This window comes from Haemaphysalis longicornis, unplaced genomic scaffold (genome assembly GCF_048455015.1).
Source record: "Haemaphysalis longicornis isolate Haplotype H1 unplaced genomic scaffold, Haemaphysalis longicornis Haplotype H1 scaffold_1, whole genome shotgun sequence".
In the NCBI taxonomy this organism is placed as follows: Eukaryota; Metazoa; Arthropoda; class Arachnida; order Ixodida; family Ixodidae; genus Haemaphysalis; species Haemaphysalis longicornis.
In genome coordinates, this window is record NW_027526203.1 from 251,811,665 (window position 1) to 251,836,693 (window position 25,029).

The window sequence follows — 25,029 nt, forward strand, 5'->3', positions numbered from 1 at the left end:
TGTAGTGGCTGCTGGCAAGACGGCCTTCACAGAAAAACCACGATTTCGAAGCTCGTACAGTCCGCAAAAGGCTTGTCTATAACGCGCGAGTGGCGTGCTCTGGACTGCGCGCGAGACACTTAGTGATAACGCCTGGTTTGAGACCGGTAGAATGTGAACATGCGCGACCGGCATCAGCGCGATGGCTCTTTCCCTTGTCGCTGTGCCCGTCGCCTTGACTTTCGTACCTTCTTTCGTCGCGAGAAGCGCTGCCTGCACTGCCTTGCCGGGAAACAATAGCGGCAATGAGCGATTGTTAGTAGAGCGTTGGCTGCGTTTAACTACGTGCAATGCTTTTTTTTTTTTTCGGCGCCCTACACAATTTAGACAGAAGTTTTTTCCTGTATGCGAGACAAAGAACGACAATTTCCGAAAACGCATCGCTGCCGGTGTTTTATAGTGACTACATATCGGTCTGTGATCGCTTGCACAGTGCATTAAGTATTGTGGCGTGGGCCCGTCAGCAGTGACATGCAAAGCCGAGCCCAGAAACCGAATAGTGGCGCTCACGGGACTCATGCAGCTATTGGCGGAACGATAACGTAATGAACAGCTGTGCGCCAAGGCTAATGCAGACGAAAAACTCGCACAACGCGCGTTAAGGCGGGTAATGTGCGGTTTTGTTTCCCGGTTTGGCAGCGCAGACACGCAGCGCTTATTACGGTCAAAGAAGGCGTGGAAGCCAAGGCGACAGGTACAGCGAGGAGGGACACAGCCATCGCGCTGATACTGGCCTCGCATGGACACATTCTAGCTATCTCAAACCAGGCGTTATCACTACTGCCTCCCGCGCACTCCGGAGCACGCCGCTCGCGCGTTAAAGCCTGTTGCCGATACGTGAGAATGTGGCTTGGCGACTACTCGACGCCGACACGAACAATGCAGATGAATTCCAAACCCGACTAACTGGTAGCCAGCACAGTCCTGAATAGAGCGTGTTACGGGGAAATATGTGCAAGGTGGTAATACAGTCGAACACGGATATATCGTACACGGGTATATCGAATTGTTGTCTATATCGAACTCATAAATTATCCCCTTGAAAATTCTGTGTAAAAGTATAGGAATTCGTACGTTTATATCGAACCGTATTTTTCCCGACATCGGGTATATCGAACGCCGCGGGAGCTCGTAGGTGTTCTTCGGTGGTCGCTGCACCACCGATTGAGGTTGAGGAGGATGTGGAGGAATGCGTGGGCAAGGCGAAGGTCGGGTACAGGAGGCGACTCCTCGATAGGCTTTTGATGAACCTCCGCGTGGGCACCGAGCCCAAGGTTGACCTGCTGGGAGCCATACATATGATGACAAGCGCTTGGAACGGCGTGAAGAAGGAGACCGTGGCCAACTGCTTCCAGAAGGCAGGCTTTGTGACGGCCGAACTTTCCGAAGCTTGCGAAGACGGCGACGACGACGACGAGTGCATGGGCGACACGTTTCGTGAGTTGTCGTCTCTTTTCCCGGCTGCTGTTCCAGCCGGAGTGTCTCCCGACGACTTCGTGAGCGCTGACACCAATGTTCAGGCTGTTTCGAGCCTCGGTGACGAGGATATTGTAGCTGCGATCGCAGGAACCCAGGCCGATAGCTCGAGTGGTGAAGATCGTCCGGACGAGGAGGCGGCTACACAATCGTACTGCGCGGGTGATGTGGCCGCTGCGTTCAGCTTGATTCGCCGTTGTTGCGGCGACATGGAAGGAACTGGGCTGTCGCACCTGGACGGCCTCGAGAAGATTGAGACCAGCGTCGTTAATTTCATTTCCAGGGCGAAGAAGCAAGCCAAGATCAGCGATTTTATTTTCACGGAAATAAAGCGTTCTGTTGCGTCGTGAGTGCGAAATTAGTTGTCATTCTTGAATGCGCCCATCGGTAAGTGATCGTTCGCAATAGGTGAGGTCTCAGAGCCCATATTTTTTATATCGAATTTTTCATATATCGAACTATTTCGCGATCCCCTTGGAGTTCGATATATCCGTGTTCGACTGTACGAGCCGTTTTCTTCGGCGTCGGCGCCATATACGGTGAAGCAGACATCCGTGCCTTCGGACGGCTCCGCCGGCACGCCGACATCCATTCCTTACTTTCTGCGGTTAGTGGCAGATGTAAAACTGCTAAAGAGCGCTCAGACACTGCTATGCGCACTTTAAGGGTAAGAACACTTACCGGTCATGTAAACGATGGTCCTCTCGAATAATCTCCCCGCGTCTCGCTGTCGCCGAGCCAAAAGACTTCCCACGCCAGACTCGTAGTCGTCGACGTCCACCAGAATAAACAAAACAGCGTTCTTTTGTTAAAGCCCAGTTTGTATTTCGCGCGTTCGGTTTTCTGACTGCCTTGATGGTAGTTCGCGTCGCAGCTGACAGATGGCGCCACCAGTCCACGGCGCGCGCGCCACTCGTGGGACCTTGTTCTCGGCGGTTGCACTCGGTCTTGCAAGAGGTAGCGTCAAACATCCCCCTCACGAGGTGCACGATCAAATGCAGAGCATTTCCGGGGGCGCACGACGTTAAGTAGTTTGTGTTACGTTAATGTTGTTGCACTTGTGGCAACTGCTGACGAGAGATCGCTCGTCAGCAGTAATTTGAATGAGTCAACGATATAAGGCGCGTTCATAGCGTCCCAATCTGTGTCGGTTCTGTGGCGCAGTGGGTAGAGCAACATGTACATTGCGTTCCGCCCGCAGGGTCGAGGGATCGAAACCTGGCGCCGGATAGTATTTTCTTTTCTATAGTGTAGGGGGAGGGGTGCGGACAACGACGGTGCGGACTACGACGGGACAACGCGGGTGACATCGTGAGTTACTGAAATGCTCTGCATTTAAAACGCTTGGCCCTTGCACCCCTTGGACACGGTTGTCCAACGAATCTGAAAAGGGTTGGCCACGGTGTTTATTATAACTCAGGTGTATTAAAGTGCTTTTTTAACTGTGTTATGCATTTATGTATCACTTTACGCCCCCTTTATACCGAGCAATGAAGACAAGGACACGACTGGCTTGACTTTATTGAAATACCGCCCATGCAGCTTCGCAAATTCACCATTAATGGCCTTGACGCTTGTAGTGGCAGCACGACGGCGGCGGGCGGACTCCCGGCGCTGTTCGCGGCGTCGTTCTTCGTATGCGACGTTCCTCTACCTTTGCTCCCTCCCACTTGTCACGTGCGCACTCAACGCCACAAAGAATTTCCTCTAGGTGGCGTTACTGCGCTCCACGCCATCGCTGCAGGAGTCTATGTACAGTGCGGTCCACTGTTAAAGGGAACCGACGAGAGCGTGGTCGCTGCGCTCCGCGAAGCGCCGGCGCCGAGATGCGGCGAGAATGGGAGACAGCAGGCACATGCGCACTGACCGCACTAGGCGGGAGGAACCGCTCTGTCGTCTGCTACGGCGCTTCGCCCATTTGAGTGCGAAATTCCCCAGCTACCGCAAGCTACGCGGCACAGCGGAGCACCGAAGCAGACGACAGAGCGGCTCCCGTGGCAGGTGAACGCGACGGCTCGTGCGTAGAACAGGTGCACACGGAGGAGAGTTCCCACTGCGGGCAAGCTGCCGAGTGAATTGCGGCCAGTCTGCTTGTCGGGGTGATTCGCATCAAAAGACGAAGGAACAAACGCAAAGAAAGGGACGCAAACACGATGCAGAAGTGGCGAAGCTTTTCATAATCGCTGGCTTTTCGCCTTCAAATCACGTGAGCAGACTTAGGTGGCCCATGAATTTCGTTCCGCTTTTATCTCACATCTCTCTTCGATGCCGTTTCCTTAGCCCGGACTTTTTATTTTGTTTTCGTAAAAGCCAAATCAACTTCAATATTTGATTGAAACAACGCCATAATTTTTGCTTATGGCCGTCTGTTTTGTTTAACTTGTGCGCTAAGCAGTAGCGGTCCCAGAGATTGGTTTTGGGGGGGGGGGGGGGGGGGGGGGGCGATTTTTTTTTTTGGGGGGGGGGGGGGGCGAGACGAATAAAGAATCGCTCCCCCTCCTTGCGCCAATTCTGCTGAAGTGGTGATAACCATGGAGGCGTGTGCGCGTATGCGGTGCAACACACTGGGATTTAACTTCGCGCAAGTGGAATGCTTAAAAAAACTAAAAATAAGAAACTGAGGACCTCTTTGGGGGGGGGGGGCGACCGCCCCCCTTCGCCCCCCCCTTGGGACCGCCACTGGCGCTAAGCAATGTTTACTTGTATGAAAGTTTTGTATGAGACCTCGCCACTTGTATGAAAACCTCTCCACTTGTATGAAAGTAGAGAGGTTTTTGCTGATACATACTTTGTCTACAGGCTAGCTGTCACCTCACGCTGTGTCACCACAAACGGCGGTATATATATAGTGGTTCGCCTTTAAAAAATAAAAAAAGGTTACTAGCCGAAGGAATATACGCATTAATAAAATTCTGGAAGCGCTTACGTCCGGACAGGAACGATGAGGCAGACCTGGTTATGTGGTCGTGAGTGCACCTGTGGTGTTTGCCTCTCTTGTCCAGTTTTTGTCCGCAGTTTCCTCGTGTACGCGACTGCACAGCGTAATCGTACACATAAAAAATCGCCGCGCGTTGTCTTGACAACATCCCAGCCAGCTCACAACGCTTCATAGCGACCAATCAGCGTGACGAAATGGGCGAATTTGGGCGGATGACGAGGCCCAGCATGCGATTAGAGTAAAAATTACGCCCACGTCCCCTCGCGGGAACCCTGGGGTCATGTGGCGCTGAGGGGGGTTCAAGCGCAAGCGTAGAGCAACCGTGGACCGAAAGGCCGCCGGAGAGCGGCACACCGGTTATATGCGCAGCGCGCCCGAAGGAGAGGAGACCGCGGAGAGAGACAGTACTGCACATGCACATGCGCGCTGGGCCGCACACCCGCAGATGTTGAGATAGAGTGTTCGCTCTCACCTGGGCACGCGCCGGCGCCAGCGTGTCTGCCGCGGCTATGACGCAACACAATCCAACACGATCCACTTTAATCCAATCCAATCCAATCCAAATCCAATTCATTCCAATCAAAGCCAAGCCAAGCCAATCGAATCCAATCCAATGCCCCTCGCGAGAGAGTGTTCGCTATCGGAGAGGAGAGGGGGTGAGCGGAGGAGAGTGGGGACGGCGACGACGACGACGGACGCACGCAGGAAGGACAGGGCCGCCGACAAGAGATGCTCTCAGCGTCGCATCTAAAAAATACAATCTGCGCTGGCACAACAGCGCATTTGATTATAACATCTGGTCACGCTGATTCGGCGTTCTGAGGCGTTGTGGTGAAGCCCACCTGCGGCATTTTCTTAGTGTGTAGTCGACTACGTAGGTCAAGCACGAGGCATGCCCTGGTAAGTGCGCACGAAGCAACCCTCAGGACATAACTTCGCAAAACATTTTGTCTTACCGTTCAGCGTCCAGTTTCTGTCACAACAGTTTAAAACAGATTTGTCGTTTGGTTGTAAAGCAGAGATTGTATGCATATGCGTACAAATAGTTTTGTGTGCTTGAAAGTGTACTCCACACTGTGCTCGGCTTACTCTGTGTGGGGGAGTATATAGGTTTTGTAGTGTCCAAAGCAGAGTTCAGGCAAGGCGCAACAGTTTGAAAGAGTGGTTATCTGTGCGCGGCGCACACTGATTCGAGGGCGAAAGCGCATGCATAGCACGATCAAAGCCAACCTTTCGCAACTGATACGGCACACGCCAACTGCCACTCGCGAGCGCGGACTCGAATATTCCGCGCTCGATTGGTTGTTCCTCTTTGTTTTTGTTTTCAAACAGGATCGCAACAACCCCGACCACGTCCAGCAATCCGTGGCCGGTGTGCCATTCAAGGCCAAACTCGCCGAGGAAGACTCACTGACCATTCGCTTGCGGGACTACAGTGGAGTTGACGGCTTCTCTATGATGGTCGACCCCTTATACGAGGTGGAGTGACTGTTGCGAGTATTGTGAAAATCTCTTCCAGCAGAGGGTGGTGGCGTGCAGTCCACTGGCGTGTGCAGACACTTTCACGAGGTCTACACTGGGAAAAAGAGGAAAATTTCCAACACTACTGCGTTTTCCAGTGAACGCCATTAATGACGCAGAGCGGGGCGCTCCCAACAAAGGATCGAGCAATGATTCTGTTGTACTGCATATAAACCAATTTAGCTGCTCGTATTTACCTCCTAGTTGACTCTGCTGTTGCTTATCGCCATAACCGCTTGGCTAACCGCTTACAATAGAGAATTTGATAATCAAAGTGAGTAAAAAAACAAGCAGGGAAACTAAACACTTGTGCTAAAACTAAAGTTTGTGCTAAATCTTAATATGACAAGTAAAACCTGTGGCTTTTTGCATCGGCAAATGAAATTGCAATGAATACTTGTGTAGTCCTACTCGTGCATAATGAGTTACATCCTTATTACTATGCAATTATTGAGAAAAGTTTTATCTTATTTGTAACGTTTCGGTTACTTTCTTGACCCTGTAACCGTTGGGGTTATTTAAATGCTCTTTTTTCTATAATCTCTTACTTGTAACAAATTCCATTTTTGCTTTTGGGGATAACTGAGTTACAGAATTCGGACACATTATCCAGTGAAATCACTCAAACGTGCACTAATGCACCTTGTGAAGTAACAGTAATGGCTACGTTTTTTTTTTCGTGACATAACGAACACCCAACAGTATACGGAGGCTCCCTAGCAAAGCTGTTTGTTTTGTTGTGGGAATACGTTTCATTGCTTGACTGCGATCAATCGTGAATTGTGCTCGCACTGTGTAACCAATAATTATAGTCGAATGGCCTTCGAAATTTCAAATGCCCTTGAAGTGGAAGGAATTACGCCGATCTACACGACAATTTTCGAAGGCAGTTGAAAGTTTCCGCGTCCACCCGCCATGCTTTGGTGTCGCCACTGCTGTCCAATTTCGTTTTCATAACTTGGCAAGCAATTTTAATTTCAAACTTAAAAAACCGAGCCAGAAAACACCTTCGAGAGGGATAAAATTCATTATAACCTACACACACGCACAAAACACGCACAAAAAAGAATGGGCAAAATGGCTTCCGCAGGCTGTTTTTTCTTTCTTTTTTCGCAACGCCTCACAAAGTTACCTTGTTAAAAACAAAACAAGCGAAAAAATATTAACCGCAAAGCTCTTTGAGAACTAAGGTTTACTTGTGTATAGCTATATTTGTGCAAAGCGGCATGCAGAAACTCGCCCGATAGTACGAACGTTCGCGCTTCAAAGGCCTTTGGAAACTTCAAAAGTCTGTGGTGGTGCTCTTTTGACTCAAATGGTATTTCAATCAAATTCCTTTGAAAAACACCGCGAAAAGCTCAAAAGTGGCATTTGAGTCAAATTACATTCGTTTCAAAGGCCTTCGAAACGCTCGAGTTGCAGGGGTATTAGACGTATGCAGCAAGAGAACGAAGGTGGTTGACAATAGTAGACCGGGTTTTTGCGAGTATGTTTGTGTGCATCAGTTTTTTTCCCCCTAGGGGAAGGACACATAAAGAACTTTACCACCCCTTCCTAAAGAAAGCTGAGAGAAGCACAAAAGCTTTATAACATAAAAACTGCACCAAAGGTGCGTCAAAACCTTGGTCAGCCCGTGGCTAAGGCGTTGTGCTGCTGAGCCGAAGGACGCGGGTTCGTTTCCCGGCCGCGATGGCCGCTTTTCTGATGGATGCGAAAAGCGAAAACGCCCGTGTGTTCGAGATTACGGCACGTTCAAGATCACCAGGTAAACAAATTTAATCCGGAGCGCTCCACTACGGCGCTTTGAACCCCACCATCAATCAATTAACCCAGGCTCATCCTATCTCGCCAAATAATCTATTTATTTTTCCAGCAGGGCAACGGCTGGTGCGCTTATCTAAAGCAATCTTCTGCTATGTTTGAAGAATGTCTCAAAAATCTCGCTTGTGCGTTGGTCTCTGCATCTCTTTGAGATAGTGCAGGCGATTGATACTGCAGGCCTAGGATACTGGACGCAATGGTCTTCATGATGGGTGCGTATGTTTTGTGATAAGGTGCATGACAATATTTCTAAAATAGGGATGAACACTGACAAAGACGCAATTCCCGGAGAGATCTTTGATTGGCACCCCTCAGCTCAAAACTTCAGCTTGCGGACTCATGCCGTGCCGTTGCCTTCTGCTACACAGCTGTCCTGTTGAACTGACCCATTTGATGTTTGACTATTTCGAAAAGTATTTTACATTGTTTTAGTTGGAAACCACTAGATGTATCGCAGCTGAACAAAATGCCGAAGCTTCCCTGTGGGAATTGTCAAACAAATGCTTGAGGCGCTCTGCTATTCACCGAGCCCCTTTGAAGTCGGCTTTACGACTACAAACATATGACTTGCTGAAAAGACATCTTCCAGACCCCATATAAGCGGTACGGTGCCAAAGTTGGAAGGAATACCGCCATAAGATCCCATATATCCTAAAGAACGGTGTACACAGTGCCTCTTTAAAGTCGGCTTCACCACTGCATGCGCGTGATATGGTAGGAAGGCATTTTTAGGGAAATATAGGTCACTTTATTTATATGAGTATGCAAAGGCCCTGGGGCATTCTATTAATCTATTGATTGATTGTCGGGTTTAACGCGCCAACGCAACGCAGATGATGAGGCGCGCCGTAGTGGAGGGCTCCGGATTAATTTCGGCCACCTGGGGTTCTTTAACGTGCGCCGAAATCTCGTACACACGGGCATTTTTGCTTTTCGCCTCCATCAGAAAAGCGGCCGCCGCAGCCGGGAATCGAACTCGCGTCCTCGTGCTCAGCAGCGCAACGCCTTAGCCACTGATCCACCGCGGCAGGTGGGGGCATTCTATTAAATAACTCCATAACACCGCGTGTATCTCTATAAACTCTCATATACTAAACTCTCTTTTACGTCGGCTTCAGTACTATTCACAAATGGGTTGCTGGGAAGACATTTTTAGGGGCAATATAATGAGTTAAATATCAACGTAGGAGAGTCCTAGCGCTTTTATTAATAGCCTTTCCACCCAAGACGTCTTACTGCAGCTCAAGTATGATCTTCTCCTTGCTCCCCCTACTGCCGACTCGTCAGCTGTTCTAGTGCTAGACCTCCAAAAGGCCTTTGATCGGGTCTTATACCACGCCATTCTGCGCCATTTTGCTGCTCTGTTTCCTGGAGCCCGCACCTACAACTACGTGCGGACTTTTCTCGCTAATCGCACGGCCGTCATTCAGATTAATGATCTGCGCTCTGACGTCATTCCACTCCCCTCCATAGGCACACCGCATGGAGCAGTTCTCTCGCCACTGCTCTTCAATATCCCTATGATAAACCTCCCTCCTCTTCTTGCTAATATCCCCTCGCTTCGCCACAGTTTGTATGCCGATGACGTCACGCTGTGAGCTACAGGCGGCAGTGACGTACACATTGAAACCACCCTCCAGCAGGGGGTAATATGTTGCTGTGTATGCTCGTGATGTCGGTTTGACTTGTTCGCCCGAGAAGGCCGAGCTGCTGCTTTTCTTGCCCAACAGTCCCAAACGCGCCCGCACAGCCCCGAAAATTACCATCCGGCTGGATGTTCACCCCGTTGCCCGAGTGCCATGCCTTAAAATCCTAGGCCTCAATATCCAACAGAACCGCGCCAATACCACATTCCTCGCCCACCTAACATCCCAAGTCAATCAGACCATCAACCTCCTCCGGCGCATCACCACCCGCCACGAAAGGCTCAAAGAGGCAGAGCCATTGCGGCTATGATACAGGCTTTTGTCATAAGTCGCATTACTTACTCTCTTCCTTATCTAGCACCGTCCTCTAAAGAACTCAAAAAGGTGGATTGCCTAATTCGAAAAGTGTACAAGACGGCGCTCAGGATTCCGCAGAGCGCTGCCACCGCTCGTGTAGAATCGCTTGCATCTGAGCTCCTCGAAGCTCATCTTGTGATTCAGTACGCCCGCCTTGCAACAACCGCAACAGGTCAATCTCTCCTTCGGCGGCTTCCACCCAACTTCCCTTTCGCTGCAGAATCCTCTCTTGCCATCCCTAGCACTATCCATGACCTATTCACCGTTCGGCCCATTCCCCGTAACATGCACCCGACGCACAATCGAGCCCGCAGGGAGCAGCGTGCGCGGGCCCTTACGACGCGATACCCAGTGCATCCGGCAACTGTTTACGTTGACGCGGCTACCTACAGGCACCACGACGCCTACGCGGTCGCAATCATCAACGGCCCCAACAGACCCCCTCTTACCACCCTCACCCTTCGCACTTCTTCCCCCGCGGCTGCGGAAGAGGCGGCTATTGCTCTTGCATTAACACTACGGCCTTCCCCTGCGATCATAATCTCCGATTAGAAGACAGCCATTCAAATTTCGCCCGGGCCCGCATTTCAGCCTCTGGCCTGGCACACAAAATCCTTCTTCAAAATCCCCCTGACTCCCCAACCGAGCTGGTGTGGACCCCAGCCCCCACATGGGTGTGGGAGGGAACGAGGCCGCTCGAGAGCTCACCTTCCGATCGGGTCTTAGCCTTGAACCCCTCCATGGAGCCCTGTCAGCTCGAGATCGGCTCCTTTCCTTTCATGAGATTACGTCTCATTACCGCCTCTCGCGCCGTATACTGCCCCCTGCACACCCGGCGCTCTCTCACACCGAAGAACGCCTATAGCTTAGTGCAAACGTACACTCTTCCTTGCCTCTCCCACCTGCACCGCATGTACCCCGGTCTGTACTCTTCACCCCACTGCCCCGCTTGTGGGGTGGTCCAAACCATGGATCACCTCCTCTGGCAATGCCCCCAGAACCCATTCCCCCCATATCGAGACGGTGAGCACTAGGCGAGGGCGTTGGGCAGCTCGGATTTGGCGGTGCAAGATGCCATCGTCGCCCGGGCTGCCAAAGTCACCGGGGACCTTCCTCCCTCGGTCACCACCCCTCCCCCGAATTAGCCCTTGCGGCAACAATAAAAGTTCTCTCTCTCTCTCTCTCTCTCTCTCTCTCTCTCTCTCTCTCTCTCTCTCTCTCTCTCTCTCTCTCTCTCTCTCTCTCTCTCTCTCTCTCTCTCTCTCTCTCTCTCTCTCTCTCCCGTTGCTAGACGGTGCCCGGGCTCGTCGGACATTCGTAGAGCGGCTCGCCTGGCGCTAACGGAGACGCAGCGCGCTTTTCATACTCGTTCTTTTCTTTCTCGTTTGTTCTTTTTTTCTGCCTCTTTCAGATCTTGACTGATGCAACGCAGGCGATGAGGCCGCCGTAGTGGAGGGTTACGGATTAATTTTGACCACCTGGGGTTCTTCAACGTGCACCGAAATCTCGAACACACGGGCGTTTTTCTTTTCGCCTCCATGAGAAAAGCGCCCCCGCGGCCGGGAGTCGAACCCACCAATTCGTGCTAAGCTCTTTCAGATCTCTCTGCTCACTGCTATCGGTCGCGCCCGCTGAGCACTCTCACACTACCAGTGCATTCATGGTTGAAGGCCCTAAATACTTCAGTCGTATTAAGATTTGTAAGCGTGAATATAGCCCTGAAGCTTTTTTACATCGGCTGGTTATTTCTAAACACGCGGGTAACATGGGCCTTGCTAGCCTATGTACAAAAAAATCTGCAGTACTGAAAAAGTACTTGTACAACGCTAACTCTTTTTTTTTCTTCAATGCTAGCAAGAAAACCTAAAAGGCCTGTTGCTAGTCTCCACTATGCATACAAGAAGCACCAAGATGCATGTCGTATCGCAAACAAACGTTTTTTTTTTTTTGTGAGGACATCTTGGCCAGCTTAATATAATTGTAACGTTCCGCGTTCCTTTACTGTTGTATACCCCCAAAGGCCAACTATAAGATTTAAGGAAGGAAGAAAGAGGGCAAAATTAAATGCAGGCATATTGAACAGGCTAATTCTCTCAATTCTCTAATCAATTCTCTAAAACGAGAAGCTGTCGTTTTGAAACGGCGCGGTAGCGCCATGTAAGCGCATGTGTTCTTGGGCGGGGGCGCCGCTTTGAGCGGTGGAGGAAGGACGAGAACGGGCAAGAAAAGCACTGTGGCAAAGGCGCAAAGCGGCAAGCAAAACGACGGGGGGCAGTGCCCGACGATGAAACGTCGAAGGCGCGTGAAGCGTGCTCGTCTCGTGCCGGCCTAGGAAGACACCGGTAACACTGTCGCTCCAGGAGGCCTTAAAGGGACACTGAAGTGAATTTGTCAAGCTCCCGGTTTTTCTTGCACTGCGTAGACTGGCTCAAATTACCACACTTTTCATCGTTTATCCGGTTGATAAGTCGTTAATTATTTTATAAAGCGGGAAAAAATAAAAACTACCATGCGCGGTCTGTGGCGGCCGCACCAACTAAAGCTGTGACGTCGCGAGGAGATGGCACCGTGATTGGACGATGTCCGAGGTTAGCATTCAAACAAGTTTCGGTTTCGGTTCTGTAAAACAACATGTTTGACATCCGACGGCATCGTTGGATGGGTCTTCTCGATATCTCAGTAATCGCCGTACCGCCCTTCTGCCATATTGCCGGCTGCAAAATGCCTGAGATAAGCCTCCCAGGACGGCTTGGAATCGTAGAAATCACTAGCCGAGGCCTACGCAGTGGATGACGCCCTCCGCGTGACCGCTGACGCTCAAATGCCATGCGGTTTTCTCTCATATTCGGAGCTTGCCTCACTCATGCCTGTATCGTAAAAAGCGTGTTCGCACCAGGCCACGGGTGTGCTAATTCAGGCCTGTGCCCACTGCCTGCAAGCAGCAGCACGCTAACGAGAACTCGCTAGAGCGTCAGTGGCAGTCTGCGCGCGTTCTGCAAACTCGCTCGTGGAACAGTGAACGTTACGGCCCAAAAATGGTGAACTCAGTTTAGAAAACATCGGCCGAAAACGAAAAAATCAACTGGCAAAAAAAAAAAAAAGTGCACCCTCGGGTACTCGAACTTGCGACTTGCAAAACAATAACCTAGCGCCTTAGACCACTCGGCCACAGGCCGTTTTTCCTTCTTTTTTTTTTTCTTTATTGCAAAACTCAACAAAAGCACTTCAAAACAGCATTTTTCTCAGTGTAACAAACAATCACTTCACGACCACACTAAATATATTTACATGCCAATGCACTTTCATTTCAATCAATTTGTTACATAAATCCAGAACATCATCGTCATAACACATTTTTAACACTTCACGGACCTTGCACACGTTTTCAATAAAATAACCATGAACGGATCGGGCATTTATATCATTATGCCGTACCGCTACCCTGCTCTGCCAAGAAAAATGAGGTCATACGGGATTACATCTGGTTGTAACTCGAGATAGCGGATGCCTTGAGCAGTCAAAGGTAGATCTTTCTTAATTGTTCTCTGCAGGACGTCCCAGAAGAAAACTGCATCCCAGCAGTCTAGAAAAACATGTTCTATGGTCTCTGGTTTCTTGCAAAGGTAGCAGTCAGCTCCCCAGGGCAGGTAAAATCCCCGCTTTTCCTGCTATGTCATGACAGGGAGAGTGTTCGTATGCAGGTTGAAAAAGAAAGACTTAATCCCGCCAGGAACAGCCATTTTCTTGACTCTCTTTAGCACGTCAGTGCCGTGTCTACTCTTATACATGGAGCGGTACAATGGTTCTGGAAACAGGGTTTCCACTAAATCTCGAGATAGTCTTCTACGGGTTACAGTGGAAAGATACTCTAGTGAAAAACGCACCGACAGGAAACGAAAGGCTGACACCACTTCACGCAGGTATCCGCCCCCTCTGTACGATATGTAATCTACAGTTGACACAACATAATCCGGTAGTGCCGAGGCCAACAGGATTTGTGAGCATGTTCGAACAAAAGGGTCCGACTGGTCCCTTAGATACAAAAATCTGGACACTACCTGCTTGACAAACGGGTGTGTAAGCCCCAGACCCCCATCCCCAACTCTTCTAAACAAATTACTACGGCTCGTCCGCTCAAACGAAGACTGTCAGACAAACACTGCAACTACGCGATGGAACTTCTGTACATGGACTCTGGCACATGACAACACCTGCATAACGTACCAGAGTCTGGCTACTAAAAACGTGTTACACACGGTTGCCCGCGCAAAAATGGACAACTGCCTACCTCCCCATGGTAACGTGCTCGCACGCACCTCCTGAACCCTCTCCCCCCAGTACGCCGTGTTTTCTTTATACCGATCTAAAGGCACGCCCAAATACTTGGATGGCGTGGTGAACCACTGCATACCCCCATAAACCGATGGTGTTTCATCCCATTCGCCGTGCCACAAAACTACACATTTGCTCAAATTGACCTTGCTACCTGTGACTTCGCAAAATCTCTGTGTCAGAGACAGAGTGTTTCTGACGCTTTCTTTGTTCGGCCAGCTCTGCCGATGCTGGATATATAAGGTATATAATGTATAACCAGTTTACACTTTTATTTAGCCTTATCATTTGAAGTACTTTATGTGACTATTTGTCATATAGCGCCCGTGCAGTAAGCGTCCCCCAAACTTCCACAATATCTCACGTCTAGCAATTGCATTTCTTGGACGGAAAAGCGTTAGCAGATGTGCGGTCGTGCTGCTGACCGCTGTGCTTGTTCTTCCAGCGCAAAAAAAGTGCTTCGTGCTCCGTAGTTTTACGCTGTACGGTAAAAGCATCAGTTGATTATATTTCCTTAGTACCTATATTGACTTCGCTGACTCTTTTCCCGCCTTCAAGAGGCCTTATATTTTCCTACTGGCGTAGCAGTCAGCGAAGCGTCGCATGTGCGCTTGTGCAGCGCTTATGTGGAGCGACCTTGACTTGGAGCTAGATACAGTGTACAAACTAACAAGGTAAAGAAAGGCACATTCTTTCATTCACAAATGTGTGGTGGCTTAGTTTCAATTGAGCGAGCCAATTGCGACGACCCGTCGGCGGCCGGCGGTCTGAACGCTGTGCCGACTGACTCACAGAACAGGGACTGACTCGATCGGAAGGTCGGCGAACCCGGCCAGCTCGTCTCCTCGTGACGTCACACGAAAACGCCACAAAAAATGGGCGAGGGTGCAGAGAGGAGGACAGCATTTTCGAATTGCTTTTTCTACTAAATAAATTCGCGTAAACGCGCTCAGAGAGGTCGAAACATGGCCTATGGACTCCGGACTACAATTTGCGCTAGTAATCCCGCAATGTTTACAAATCACTTCAGTGTCCCTTTAAACAACGGTTGCTTGGCAACCAGGCACAAGCCGGTTGCGTGATCCCGGTTCAGCTCGGGATCCCACCCAGGGGGTGACGCCCCCCCTAGCGACAGGTGGGCCCTGCAGGCGTACCACTCCGTGGCCTCCGCGATCGGCTACCGGCCGGCAGCAAATCGCGGAGGCCACGACCACTCACTCCCGTTGGGAAGCGCGCGATGCGTTTGGCATTGTAAAAATACAGGAGGCGATGATACAGCCCATGTCCAGCCCCAGCCGTTGCCCACCTCGTCGTACGATGACCCGTTCCTCGCCCCCCACCCGCAGTCAGTTGAAACGCTTGTTGTCCAGCGACCTGCAGATGCAGTGCAACCTGATCCAGTGGGCCACCAGAGCAGTGTTGACGCGTGGCCTTCTAAACTGAGCATGCCGCCCACCTGTTTATTTTAATTTTATTGCGTGAACAGTTTATGGGTGGCGACGGCAACGAATTCCGCCTCCGATCCGCCACCGAGTGACCGAAGAACAGATAACGACATAACGCGCTTGGAGAGGGGCCGTCAAGCCCAGCCACGCATCAGCTAGCAAGCATGCACTTTCGGCCGTGGCGCTGCTTGCGCTGCTGGCGGCTGGCTTCTCCCTGCCAGACTGGAGCGGTTTCTCGGTGCCTCGAGTTCGTGCTTGTACGCGTTGCGAAACGGTCTGGCACGACTGCCGGGCCGAGTGGGCGGCAAAACTGGGTGGAACGGAAATCACGGCGACGAAATGCCGATACTGGGGCCAACAAGAGGAGCGACAGGCAGCCAACGCCTACGTTACAGTCCTACGTTGATAGACAGTTACGGTTGCCAACGCCGCTGCCAAAGCGAGGAAACGTGGCCACTGAGACGGTTAGAGCTATGCAGTGTTGGCACGGTGTACGAGGGGCATGCGAACATCGCCGCGTTGCGCTTTTAAGGCCGTAGCAGAGTCCCTACAGCAATGAGGGACTATGGCTGTAGCCAGGCGTGTGCATCGGGCCCAGCCCTACGCTCGAGCGGGAGAGGAAATTGGTGTTCACGCATTCTTAAAAATACACCCATGGGTATTTAAATATTTTTCTCTTTACTTTCCGCCGAATAAACGTTTTACTTTCCTTTCACTTTTTTTAGAGCCTCTCGCACCCTGCCGATTTCATATGCCTCTCTTGTTGGTTCGGTTTAAACTTCTCTTTGCTGCCGGGAAAGCGCACGCATTCGAGTGATAATGCAGATCTCTGGAAGTCCCGCTATGGGAAAAAGTAAAGGGGGCACAAAATTTTTAATGCATGGGAACGCCCTGCTATCCAGGGGGATTAATCGAGAGCAAATGCCTCCACAGTCGCAGCTTACGCCCTTTTATTCAAGTGCAGAAAATTTCATTCTATTGCAGGCTACTTGATGAAAACTGACTGCTGTGGAAGCTTATCAAAGAGCACAGCTGAAGCAATATGCAAGATAGCCAAGGTATATACCGCGTGTCCATTTCGACTGCCGCTTCGAGGAAAGTAGCATGCCCAAGAAATCGTGTAAGAGTAATTTATACTTTCCATTTTAACAGGAATGATTTGGGCTGTAACAGATCGCTTTTTTTAACACCAACGCGCATAACACTGATTACAGTGCATATTTTGTTACGAAACATCGCCGGAACGGAGCAAAATTTTATCCTTTTCAATTGGCATTGAGCGCCAGCATGACATAGTGAAGAAACTGAAAGCTCAAAAAAGGCTCCGTCCCGAAGTTCTGCTCTGTCTTTTTTGCAGACAGCATCCGGAAATGGCGGCCAGTGGTATCTGCAGGTCCTCTATTCGATTGTGCCTCAAGCGAAAGGCAGTGCACGACGCCCTCGGCGAACGGCAGCGACTCCCGCTGCCGATCTCCCAAGCAACGAGACAGCGGCTACAAACATGCATGAGTTTGGCTTAGGCCACCGACAACGACCGGCCAACGCTCCTTCGGCGAGCTCAATGCCAGCTGTGGCAAGCTCGCTGGTGGTGGCCGTGCTGTTCCTGCTCGCTGCCGGGGCCCTGGTTGCGTACCGGCACCGTCGGCGGACCGTGACAGCAACGACAGCTGCTGGCGTACGGCACAACGGCCGCTACAGCGCCGTCTGCATGCGTTGCGACGAATGCCACTTGGGCCACTACGACCATCGTCACTGCAGAACAACACCCTCTTCGAGTGCACAGCAGGCAGGAGTGAGGGTTACGAGGCTCCCGTCAGCGCCCCAAACAGACACGATGCGTCCCGACGTGACTGAAGTGTGACTTTTTAGGGCTTGACTGGAGAGTGACATATCGAGCTCTGGAATTCAAATGGCGTGCTTCCAGCCGTTGACTAACGCTGGTAAAAAGAGCAGTGACCAGTGCGAAAGTGCATCGAGCCGCGATTCCAGATAGAACCGTCACGAAAAAGGCAGACAGCGAGCGAATCGCATTTGTTTAGCGAGGTCATTATATATTTTTTCTCAGCTCTTCCTGAGGAAGTAAATATAGATGGGCGAGTTACTGTTGGTATACGCAGCACTGGATATGCGTCTTTTTTTTTTTTTTTTTTTTTTTACACTCGCCCCCCGTCCTGCCCATCGCCCTTAGCCATTCATCGATTATTTTCGAGGAAACAACGCAAAGCGGTGGAATCATACTATCGTGCCCAATTTCTTCGCCTCGTGCAAAAACCGCGATTTCACTGCCGTGTTCCACAGGGCTATGCTGGGTGACAGAGTGTGCGGGAACAGAGGGGGTACCCGATAAAATCCGCACAACATTATTTCGACATAAGAAGAAAGCACGACCATCTAAACAGACATTTACATCAATTTTTATGTCATGTATTTTAGCATTCTATGTAAAAAATTTGCATACCTTAGCTCGGATATGCCAAGATATACGTAGCGTGAGCGAAGGTTGAGCTGGTTGTTCTTAGGTTTCCTGCATGGTTGTGTAGGATTAGCTGATTATCATGCTTAGTGCTGCTAAAACAATTTCCAATCTAATCCAATCTAATCCAATTCAGTCCAGTCCAGTAGCGGCGGCGGCTCAGGCGCGCTAGCTGTGCGCCGTTTCGCTTTCCTTCTCCATGGCTATACCACACTGGCAAACGCCCCGCTATATTGCTGCGACGCACAAGCCATCGGTTCCACACCCGGCCATCCCTCACATGATCATCAAGTGGACCGGCCACCACGTGCCGCGCTTGTGCAGCACGGCTCTCCAGGAGCCACGCGAAACTGCTCAACCTCGGCCAGTGTATCTCACGCTACAAAATTCTGAGGTTCATCACGTGAAGGAAATGCAACCTTCAGCGCCAGCAAACTGGTTTGTGATATGACGACATAGATTGGCCCATTACGTCAGTTTCAGCTAGCTCCTGAAACTGCTAAGACATCTACCGCTTCTGCGTCTACATTGGAACCTAAAATCAAATAGTCGTCTGCGTACCTAAATACTCTTGCCACCACACCTAAATCACTGGCCAGCTCTTAGTTCGCACTGCCAAGCTTTGAAAAAGAAGGTGCTGGACGCCCTTCTATTACGAAGCAGAGGGCTGAAATACATGTGGGAAGAGCCTGTCGATAACAAGCAGCAGTTTCCTGATGTTATTCTGTTCGTAGGCTTAGTGGGTAAGAAGCGAGTTCGAGCTGTACACAGGAAGCTTGTTTAGCCTCCCGAATGCAATGTAGCAAAGCACGGTGGGTCGGACTGTGGAGCCACCGATGGTAGCGAGTTTCTTGCCGCAAATCTGTGCACGTGTGTTCTTCGGACGTCGGGGTCCCAGGGCATGTCTACAATAGATGGTGAAATCGTGGTATCGGGGCAGTTTGGGCATTTCGCAGGTCCGCGGTAGCCCCTTTTCCACTCCTGCGGGCGGGCCGGCGTAAGGAAGTCGGCCTTTACGCAAAATCACACTTGCTCACCCCGCGCCGGAAAAAAGCGTGTTCTGAGCACAGCCTCGAATCATTCCAAGGTCGATTATGGTGTTTAACGCGCCGACGCAACGCAGGCGATGCGGGGCGCCGTAGTGGAGGGCTCCGGATTAATTTTCATCACCTGGGTATCTTAAACGTCCGCCGAAACCTCCAACACACGGGCGTTTTTAGCTTTTGGCCTCCATCAGTAGTACAATACCTCAGCCACTGAGCTACCGCGGCACGGGGAATCATTCCAAGTTTAATCGTCAGGAATGGGGCAGTGGTGTACTTGTTTAGGTTCGCGTTAATTGTTTAGCTGTTTTCATTCGTGGACCGCAGAATTCAGTAGACAGGTTGCCCGACTTCAAGCTGCAGGGGCCTCGCGTGGTAGGTTAATGAGGAATATAAAATTGGATAAGGAACTTGTACAACAGAAAAAAAAAAAGAAGGCAGGCAGAAGGATGAACATTCTAAAGTCTCTGGTGTTCATTATGTTCACTCGAGCGCGAAAAGTCGAGACATGCGCCTTATGGAGCATGTCTCGACAGCAGGCGGTGCCCCTTTATATGTCGCAGGCCCACAGCTCCCGCGGCCTTCCCACTTTTGCTCACGAATGTACATGGTCTGTTAAGGGCCGTGAAGGTAGCAGGGAACGGCGAAGTCAATGTGTGTGTGAGGTTTTTTTTTTTTTCGGCGAAAAACGATATAGGAAGGGCTTGTTTAAGGGTGAAACAGAAATGTGAAGCCAGAGATTGCGTTAGGAATTACTTCCCACTACAACGCAAAAGTAATTTTGTCGGGTGTATAAGGAATTATGATCAAACTTTGGTTAAATAATCGTGGAAGCTTTTCCTGTTCTATAGGTACACAAAGAAGCGTTGGCTTTAAATCGGTGGCAGTACGCATAGTTAACGTAAAGTGAAACGAAGCTACGTGTACGTTGTGTGCGCTGGTACTCCTGATGTGTTCACGCAGATCTGTAGGTTATATAACGTGTTTCTTTTTCTAAAAAAAAAATAAAACAATTATTAGATTCGTTCGTACTTGTATGTCCTTCTTGAGTGTTTGTTCGCTTCGCGCAAAAAATTTGTAATGAATATTCCAACTAGGCCGGCTTGCAGTGATTCTTCCGTGATGGTGTTCCTCGTAGCGAGCGTTGCCGACAGAATTGACTGAGTGGCCGCGAGTGATTGAGGACATGGGACCCACTGATGTGGTGGTAGTCTGCGTCCGTTTAACAGACACTGTGATTCGGCGTGCGAAGATAAGCTACTCGTTGAACTCGTTTGGACAATGTTATTTTGAGGGTGCATGTTCAGTGGGATCGTGTGCATGGTCAGACGGGGAATCAAATCCAATGCCGGAGACGGAGTAAGGATTGGTGGGAGGTGCGCCGTGGGCTGCCCATAAGGGGGCGAATAACTACCTGTCCTTGGTAAGAGGTGCTTAGTCGGTGTTGTTGCGCAACACGGTGCTAATTTTTTCTCAAGGGTGTTGCGAAGCACCGTGTCCTCTACTCCCTTAAAGTACGCATTCGGAGTGTAGCAAGAAGGTACCGCTAGAGTTATCCGAGTGCAATTGCGTACGGCAGCTTCTCGTTTCCGGATTTGTGTGTGGTTCAGGTTGACGTGGTTGAGGTGCGACCCGTCAGTTGTGAGAGTTTTCTCGTAAGGTAAGACGACTTGACGGAAGCTGCTGAAAACGTAAAGAGCCTCCACAGTTTTATGGTTTGATTGTGTGCATCCGACAAAAGCGCAGCGCTGCAAAATCGCTGAGGTGCACAGCGTACGCCTAGCTAACCAAAGTTGTGTGCAAGAGACGGAGAATCATTTAATATTTGTTCGTATGTCTTTCACGCTGGTCTCCACGCATGCGTATACAACCCTCCCCTAGGGGCAGCAGTTCTTACGGTATCTTCTAGAAACGCATGGTGTTTTTTTTTCTCCTCCCTTGACATTTAGGAGCGAACCAAGATTTCAAACTACTGAAATAAAGATGCTTCATGACAACTTCACACCACCGCCTCAATTACGAGTTCGACCAATTCATTTCATTGTCCCTTTAAATCATGATATGCTCCCTATATGCCTAGCTTCCAAACGAGATCGGGTTCAAGCTATTTTCAAAACTTTAGCTAATTAAGCGTGTACGAAATCTGAGCATATCATCGAGCATAACGTGCCTTGGATACAGCATTTGCGTAACCAGGGCTTTTTAAGTTTTACGTCAGCCAGGGGGGCCATGTGGTCGGGAAAAACAGCGGTAAGCTTAGTTAAATGTCTTTTTGCACGCGTTACATTCATAGAAAATTACATTATCAGCCAGCGATTAAGCGAGTAAGCGGAAGCGATGGAGAAGGCGAACATGATAGGTAGCAGTGAAACACGTCAGAAGCATGTGCTGAACTTTTGCACTATTAAAGGAGCCATGAAGACAAAATACAAGTTTGTTTTATTCGAAAGCTTTCTTGTTTTATAGTGTCCCCAGCGCTTGCGCGGCACAAATGATGCCGTATTCACTGAGAAATTAATCAATTTAGCTTACAATTTTGATTATCCCGCCAAATGGTGTGTTTTGGGGACGTCTACAATGAAGTCATAACGGCGCGTATACTAACGAACTTCCACTGCGCCATTCGGCTCTGCAGCCTTGCTAGCCGTCAAACCTTCCAGATGGCACTAGCATACTCAGCACTCCACCGTTGCTTTGTTTTTTATTGTGTTTACACCTGGCTTGTTTTTGTTACGGTAGAAAGTAATCGCTTCGTGAAACATGGGGTATGCTAGCTGACAACAGGGTCACGTAAGGCAACGTCGCTTACGCCAATCGGCCAGCGTCGTGTAAGGCAACTCCAAGGCGTCGGTCTGCTGTGCAGCTAACGTAGTGTGCCCAGTACCAACAGCAGTGCGCATCGGTACTTCGATGTTTACGTGTACTTTCGTAACTTTTGTTGTTTACCGCATCATTCTTACTGCTGTAAAATGGATATGCATTACATTCACGCAAATAGCTCGCTCGGCAATTTGCGTTTGCTTTTGCCGGCCTCCGCCAATCGCAGAGCCGGCTGGTATGACATCATAGGTTCTGTTGCGGGAAATGAGCTAGTGGGTCGCATGGTCACTCTCTTTTTTTCCTAATTAGTATATAGCTTATTTGAGCGAAGTTAGCGTTAAAAGTGGTGCCAGTATGATTCTAACGATGCAATCTTTTGAATGAACCAAACTTGTGTTTTGTCTTCATAGCTCCTTTAAAGGCACCGTGCAACACTTTTTTCGACTTCTTTCAACACTTTTTTCAACGTTTTGCCTCCACTGGTCAAAAACGTTCTAGAACGCTACTAAAAACAGTCCAGAGCTGATCAGGAAATCGTGACAGCTTTTGGCGAACCTATTTAAGATCCAAAAGACGCTCACTTGGCCGCAGATGGAAAGGGACGTAAGCGCCTTCATTAGCTCCTGCCACTTATGTAATATCAGCAAGACCAAGAAAAAACAGAAAACGTACGCAACGTCTTCGCCAGTATAATCAAAGTTACCATTCAGAGAACAGTGCATGTAGGTTTTTCGGAATTGTACAAGGGCAGATAGGTAAGCAGGACACAGTCTTTTCGTGTGTAAATAATAGATGGCCCATGTCGGCAAAAATTTCCACTGCTTATCTGCGGATACAAAAGCGGTAGAATAGAGAACGCGATGAGAGGTTCCGTCAAGCCGAGTTGGCAGCGGTGGCGCTCCCTTCATGCAGTTGCCGGTCGAGTTGCTCGGGGAGCGGCGGCGGCTGAGCGCCGCCTTACTGTCCGTCGCCCGGCGTCGCAGCGTAAAATGGAGCGTGAAGCGAGTGCAGCACCGAGTATGCGTAAAAGAGGAGGGAGTGAGAATGGCGGCAATGAAATGCCGATACTCGTCAACAACAAAAGGAGCGACAGGCATTCAATCCCGCTGCTAGAGCGGGAAAACGCGACAACTGAGGCAGTTAGAACGCAAAGCACGGTTGGCGTGGTGCGTGAGGATAGTGCGAGAAACACCCTTGTGCGGGCTTCTAAAGCGGGAGCAAGGCTTACGCATTGGGCCATGCCTCAAGTTCGCGAGGGAAAGAGACAAGGTGCTCACGCATTCATAAAAGGGCCATGAAGACAAAATACAAGTTTGGCTCATTAAAAAAGACGAATTTGTCCCGCCAACAATGGTACCAATTTTATCGCCAACTTCACACGAATAAATGAGATATTAACGAGGATATATGAAGCAGTGGCGACTCCCTAGCCACTTCTCTTTGACGTCACGGAATCTTGTTTTCGCGATCTGAGGCCGCCGACCTCATCTACCGCCCAGAAACATGACTGGGCGATTGTAGTGGGGCCTCTAGTCCCGTTTGAGCGCGTCACTTGAATGCTAGCGTGCAGTTAACACACTGATAACTATGCCTCGAGCTTCCCGATCGCTGCGCCGCCTGCCGCCGCTTCTCCGTGGCGTTGACGGGATTTGCGCTGCGTGGCTGATAGGGGTTCGTGCAGTGTTTTGGTTCGGTTTTTAGGGGCGAAGCTCCTTAAGTCATGGGTATGTCCATCCCTTGTGTCTCGTGGTACGTGACCGCCGCATGCTTTCGGAGATGTCGCAAAGTGGGCCGCGTTGCACGCGCAAGAACCGGCTGCGACCGGCAGCGCAAACTCGGCACCGGGAGCGCGAGCTTGTATGTGTTCGCCAACAGAGGCGCGAGCGCACGTGCACTGCGAGGGGGAGATCACGCAAGAGATCACGCCACGAACGCAGGCAGTCGTTCTCGGAGATCGAACGAGACGCAAGGACCTTTGCTCGTTTCCTCTCGTCTTGTTCGGGCACAAGTTCGCCCTAAATAAAACTTCTTTCTTTACCGTTGTGTCTCTGGGCCTGGGAGCATTGACTCCGAAAATAAAAGTTGATTTGTACAATGTACGCACAGTCTTACGTCTTTCTTAATGATGTAATGGGCGAACTTTCACGGGAGAGTTACGGTTACCGATGATCTCCCCTCTCGAGCTTCGCCCCACTTATCATCATTCATTCCGTGAATATGGCGTGATTTTTTCTTCTTTTCGCCTTTCCGCGCCCTAAAAAAAACTTGTTATGGTGACGTCGATAAGCAAAGAGTGCGTTTAGGCCACTTAAAAAGCAGCTGCGTCTTCATAGAGTACGCGAGCGCCTGCAAGAGCTACCCGAGGACGCGGTTCTGCGCGCTTCGTCGCCGCTCTTTCGGGCGTCGGGCACGGTGGCAACATGTCACCCCTGTCACCTCTAAATACGTCGAGCACAAATTAATTCTACTGTCACCTCGTTTAGACCTGATACTGGCACAGTGAGAGGTTGGCTTCATTTTGCAGCGTGGACAACGAATGCGGCTTCGTTTCGAATATATACGTCGCAGAAAAATATGTTTCGGGGATGGGATTACCCAATTCCGGACAATAACTTATGCTCTTTATGGGAATATAAACCATGCGAAAATGTTAAGTATATTCCAAGCCTGTGGGTCGTTAAATATTTACCCACACACGCCTTATAGCAGGAACCAAGGCAAGTTAATGAAACCACGGAAAAATAAATGCTGTGCAAGTGCGGAAGAAACATCATAGCTTTAACGGAAATAAAAAAAAAAGTGCAGCTTCTGAGATGCTAAAGACGTTCGTCGAAACTTAAGCCAGGCAGGGTTCACCAGACCAACTATACGCGAAATGCACTGCTATTTCGCGAGACGGGGGACGCTTGCGTCGCTTGCCTCGATCGGACGTGCTTCGCCAAGCTCCGCCAACTTTTCAAGTGTTGAGCTGAAATTCCCTCCCAGAGCCCTTAAACCCAGTGCCCGTGTGCGTCGGAAGATGTAAGGAACGGCTGGACATCAGTTTTTCGGACTTTCCTGCGTTTTCCTGGACGCAATTTCCACTTTTTTGGGGACCACGCCGGGGTTAGGCCTAACG

The 25,029-nt window shown here is 50.1% G+C and overlaps 1 protein-coding gene across 1 annotated transcript in view; it reads left to right on the forward strand.

The window, feature by feature from the left end:
- Positions 1–17,720, forward strand: part of LOC144144241 (extracellular matrix organizing protein FRAS1-like) — a 101,899-nt gene extending 84,179 nt beyond the window's left edge. Inside the window, exons 15-16 of the mRNA XM_077675612.1 lie at positions 5,786–5,932; positions 16,933–17,720. Of these exons, the coding sequence (XP_077531738.1) occupies positions 5,786–5,932; positions 16,933–17,436 (651 nt within the window). The 3' untranslated portion in view covers positions 17,437–17,720. The remainder of the gene's footprint in view (positions 1–5,785; positions 5,933–16,932) is intronic.
- The last annotated feature ends 7,309 nt before the right edge of the window (positions 17,721–25,029 follow it).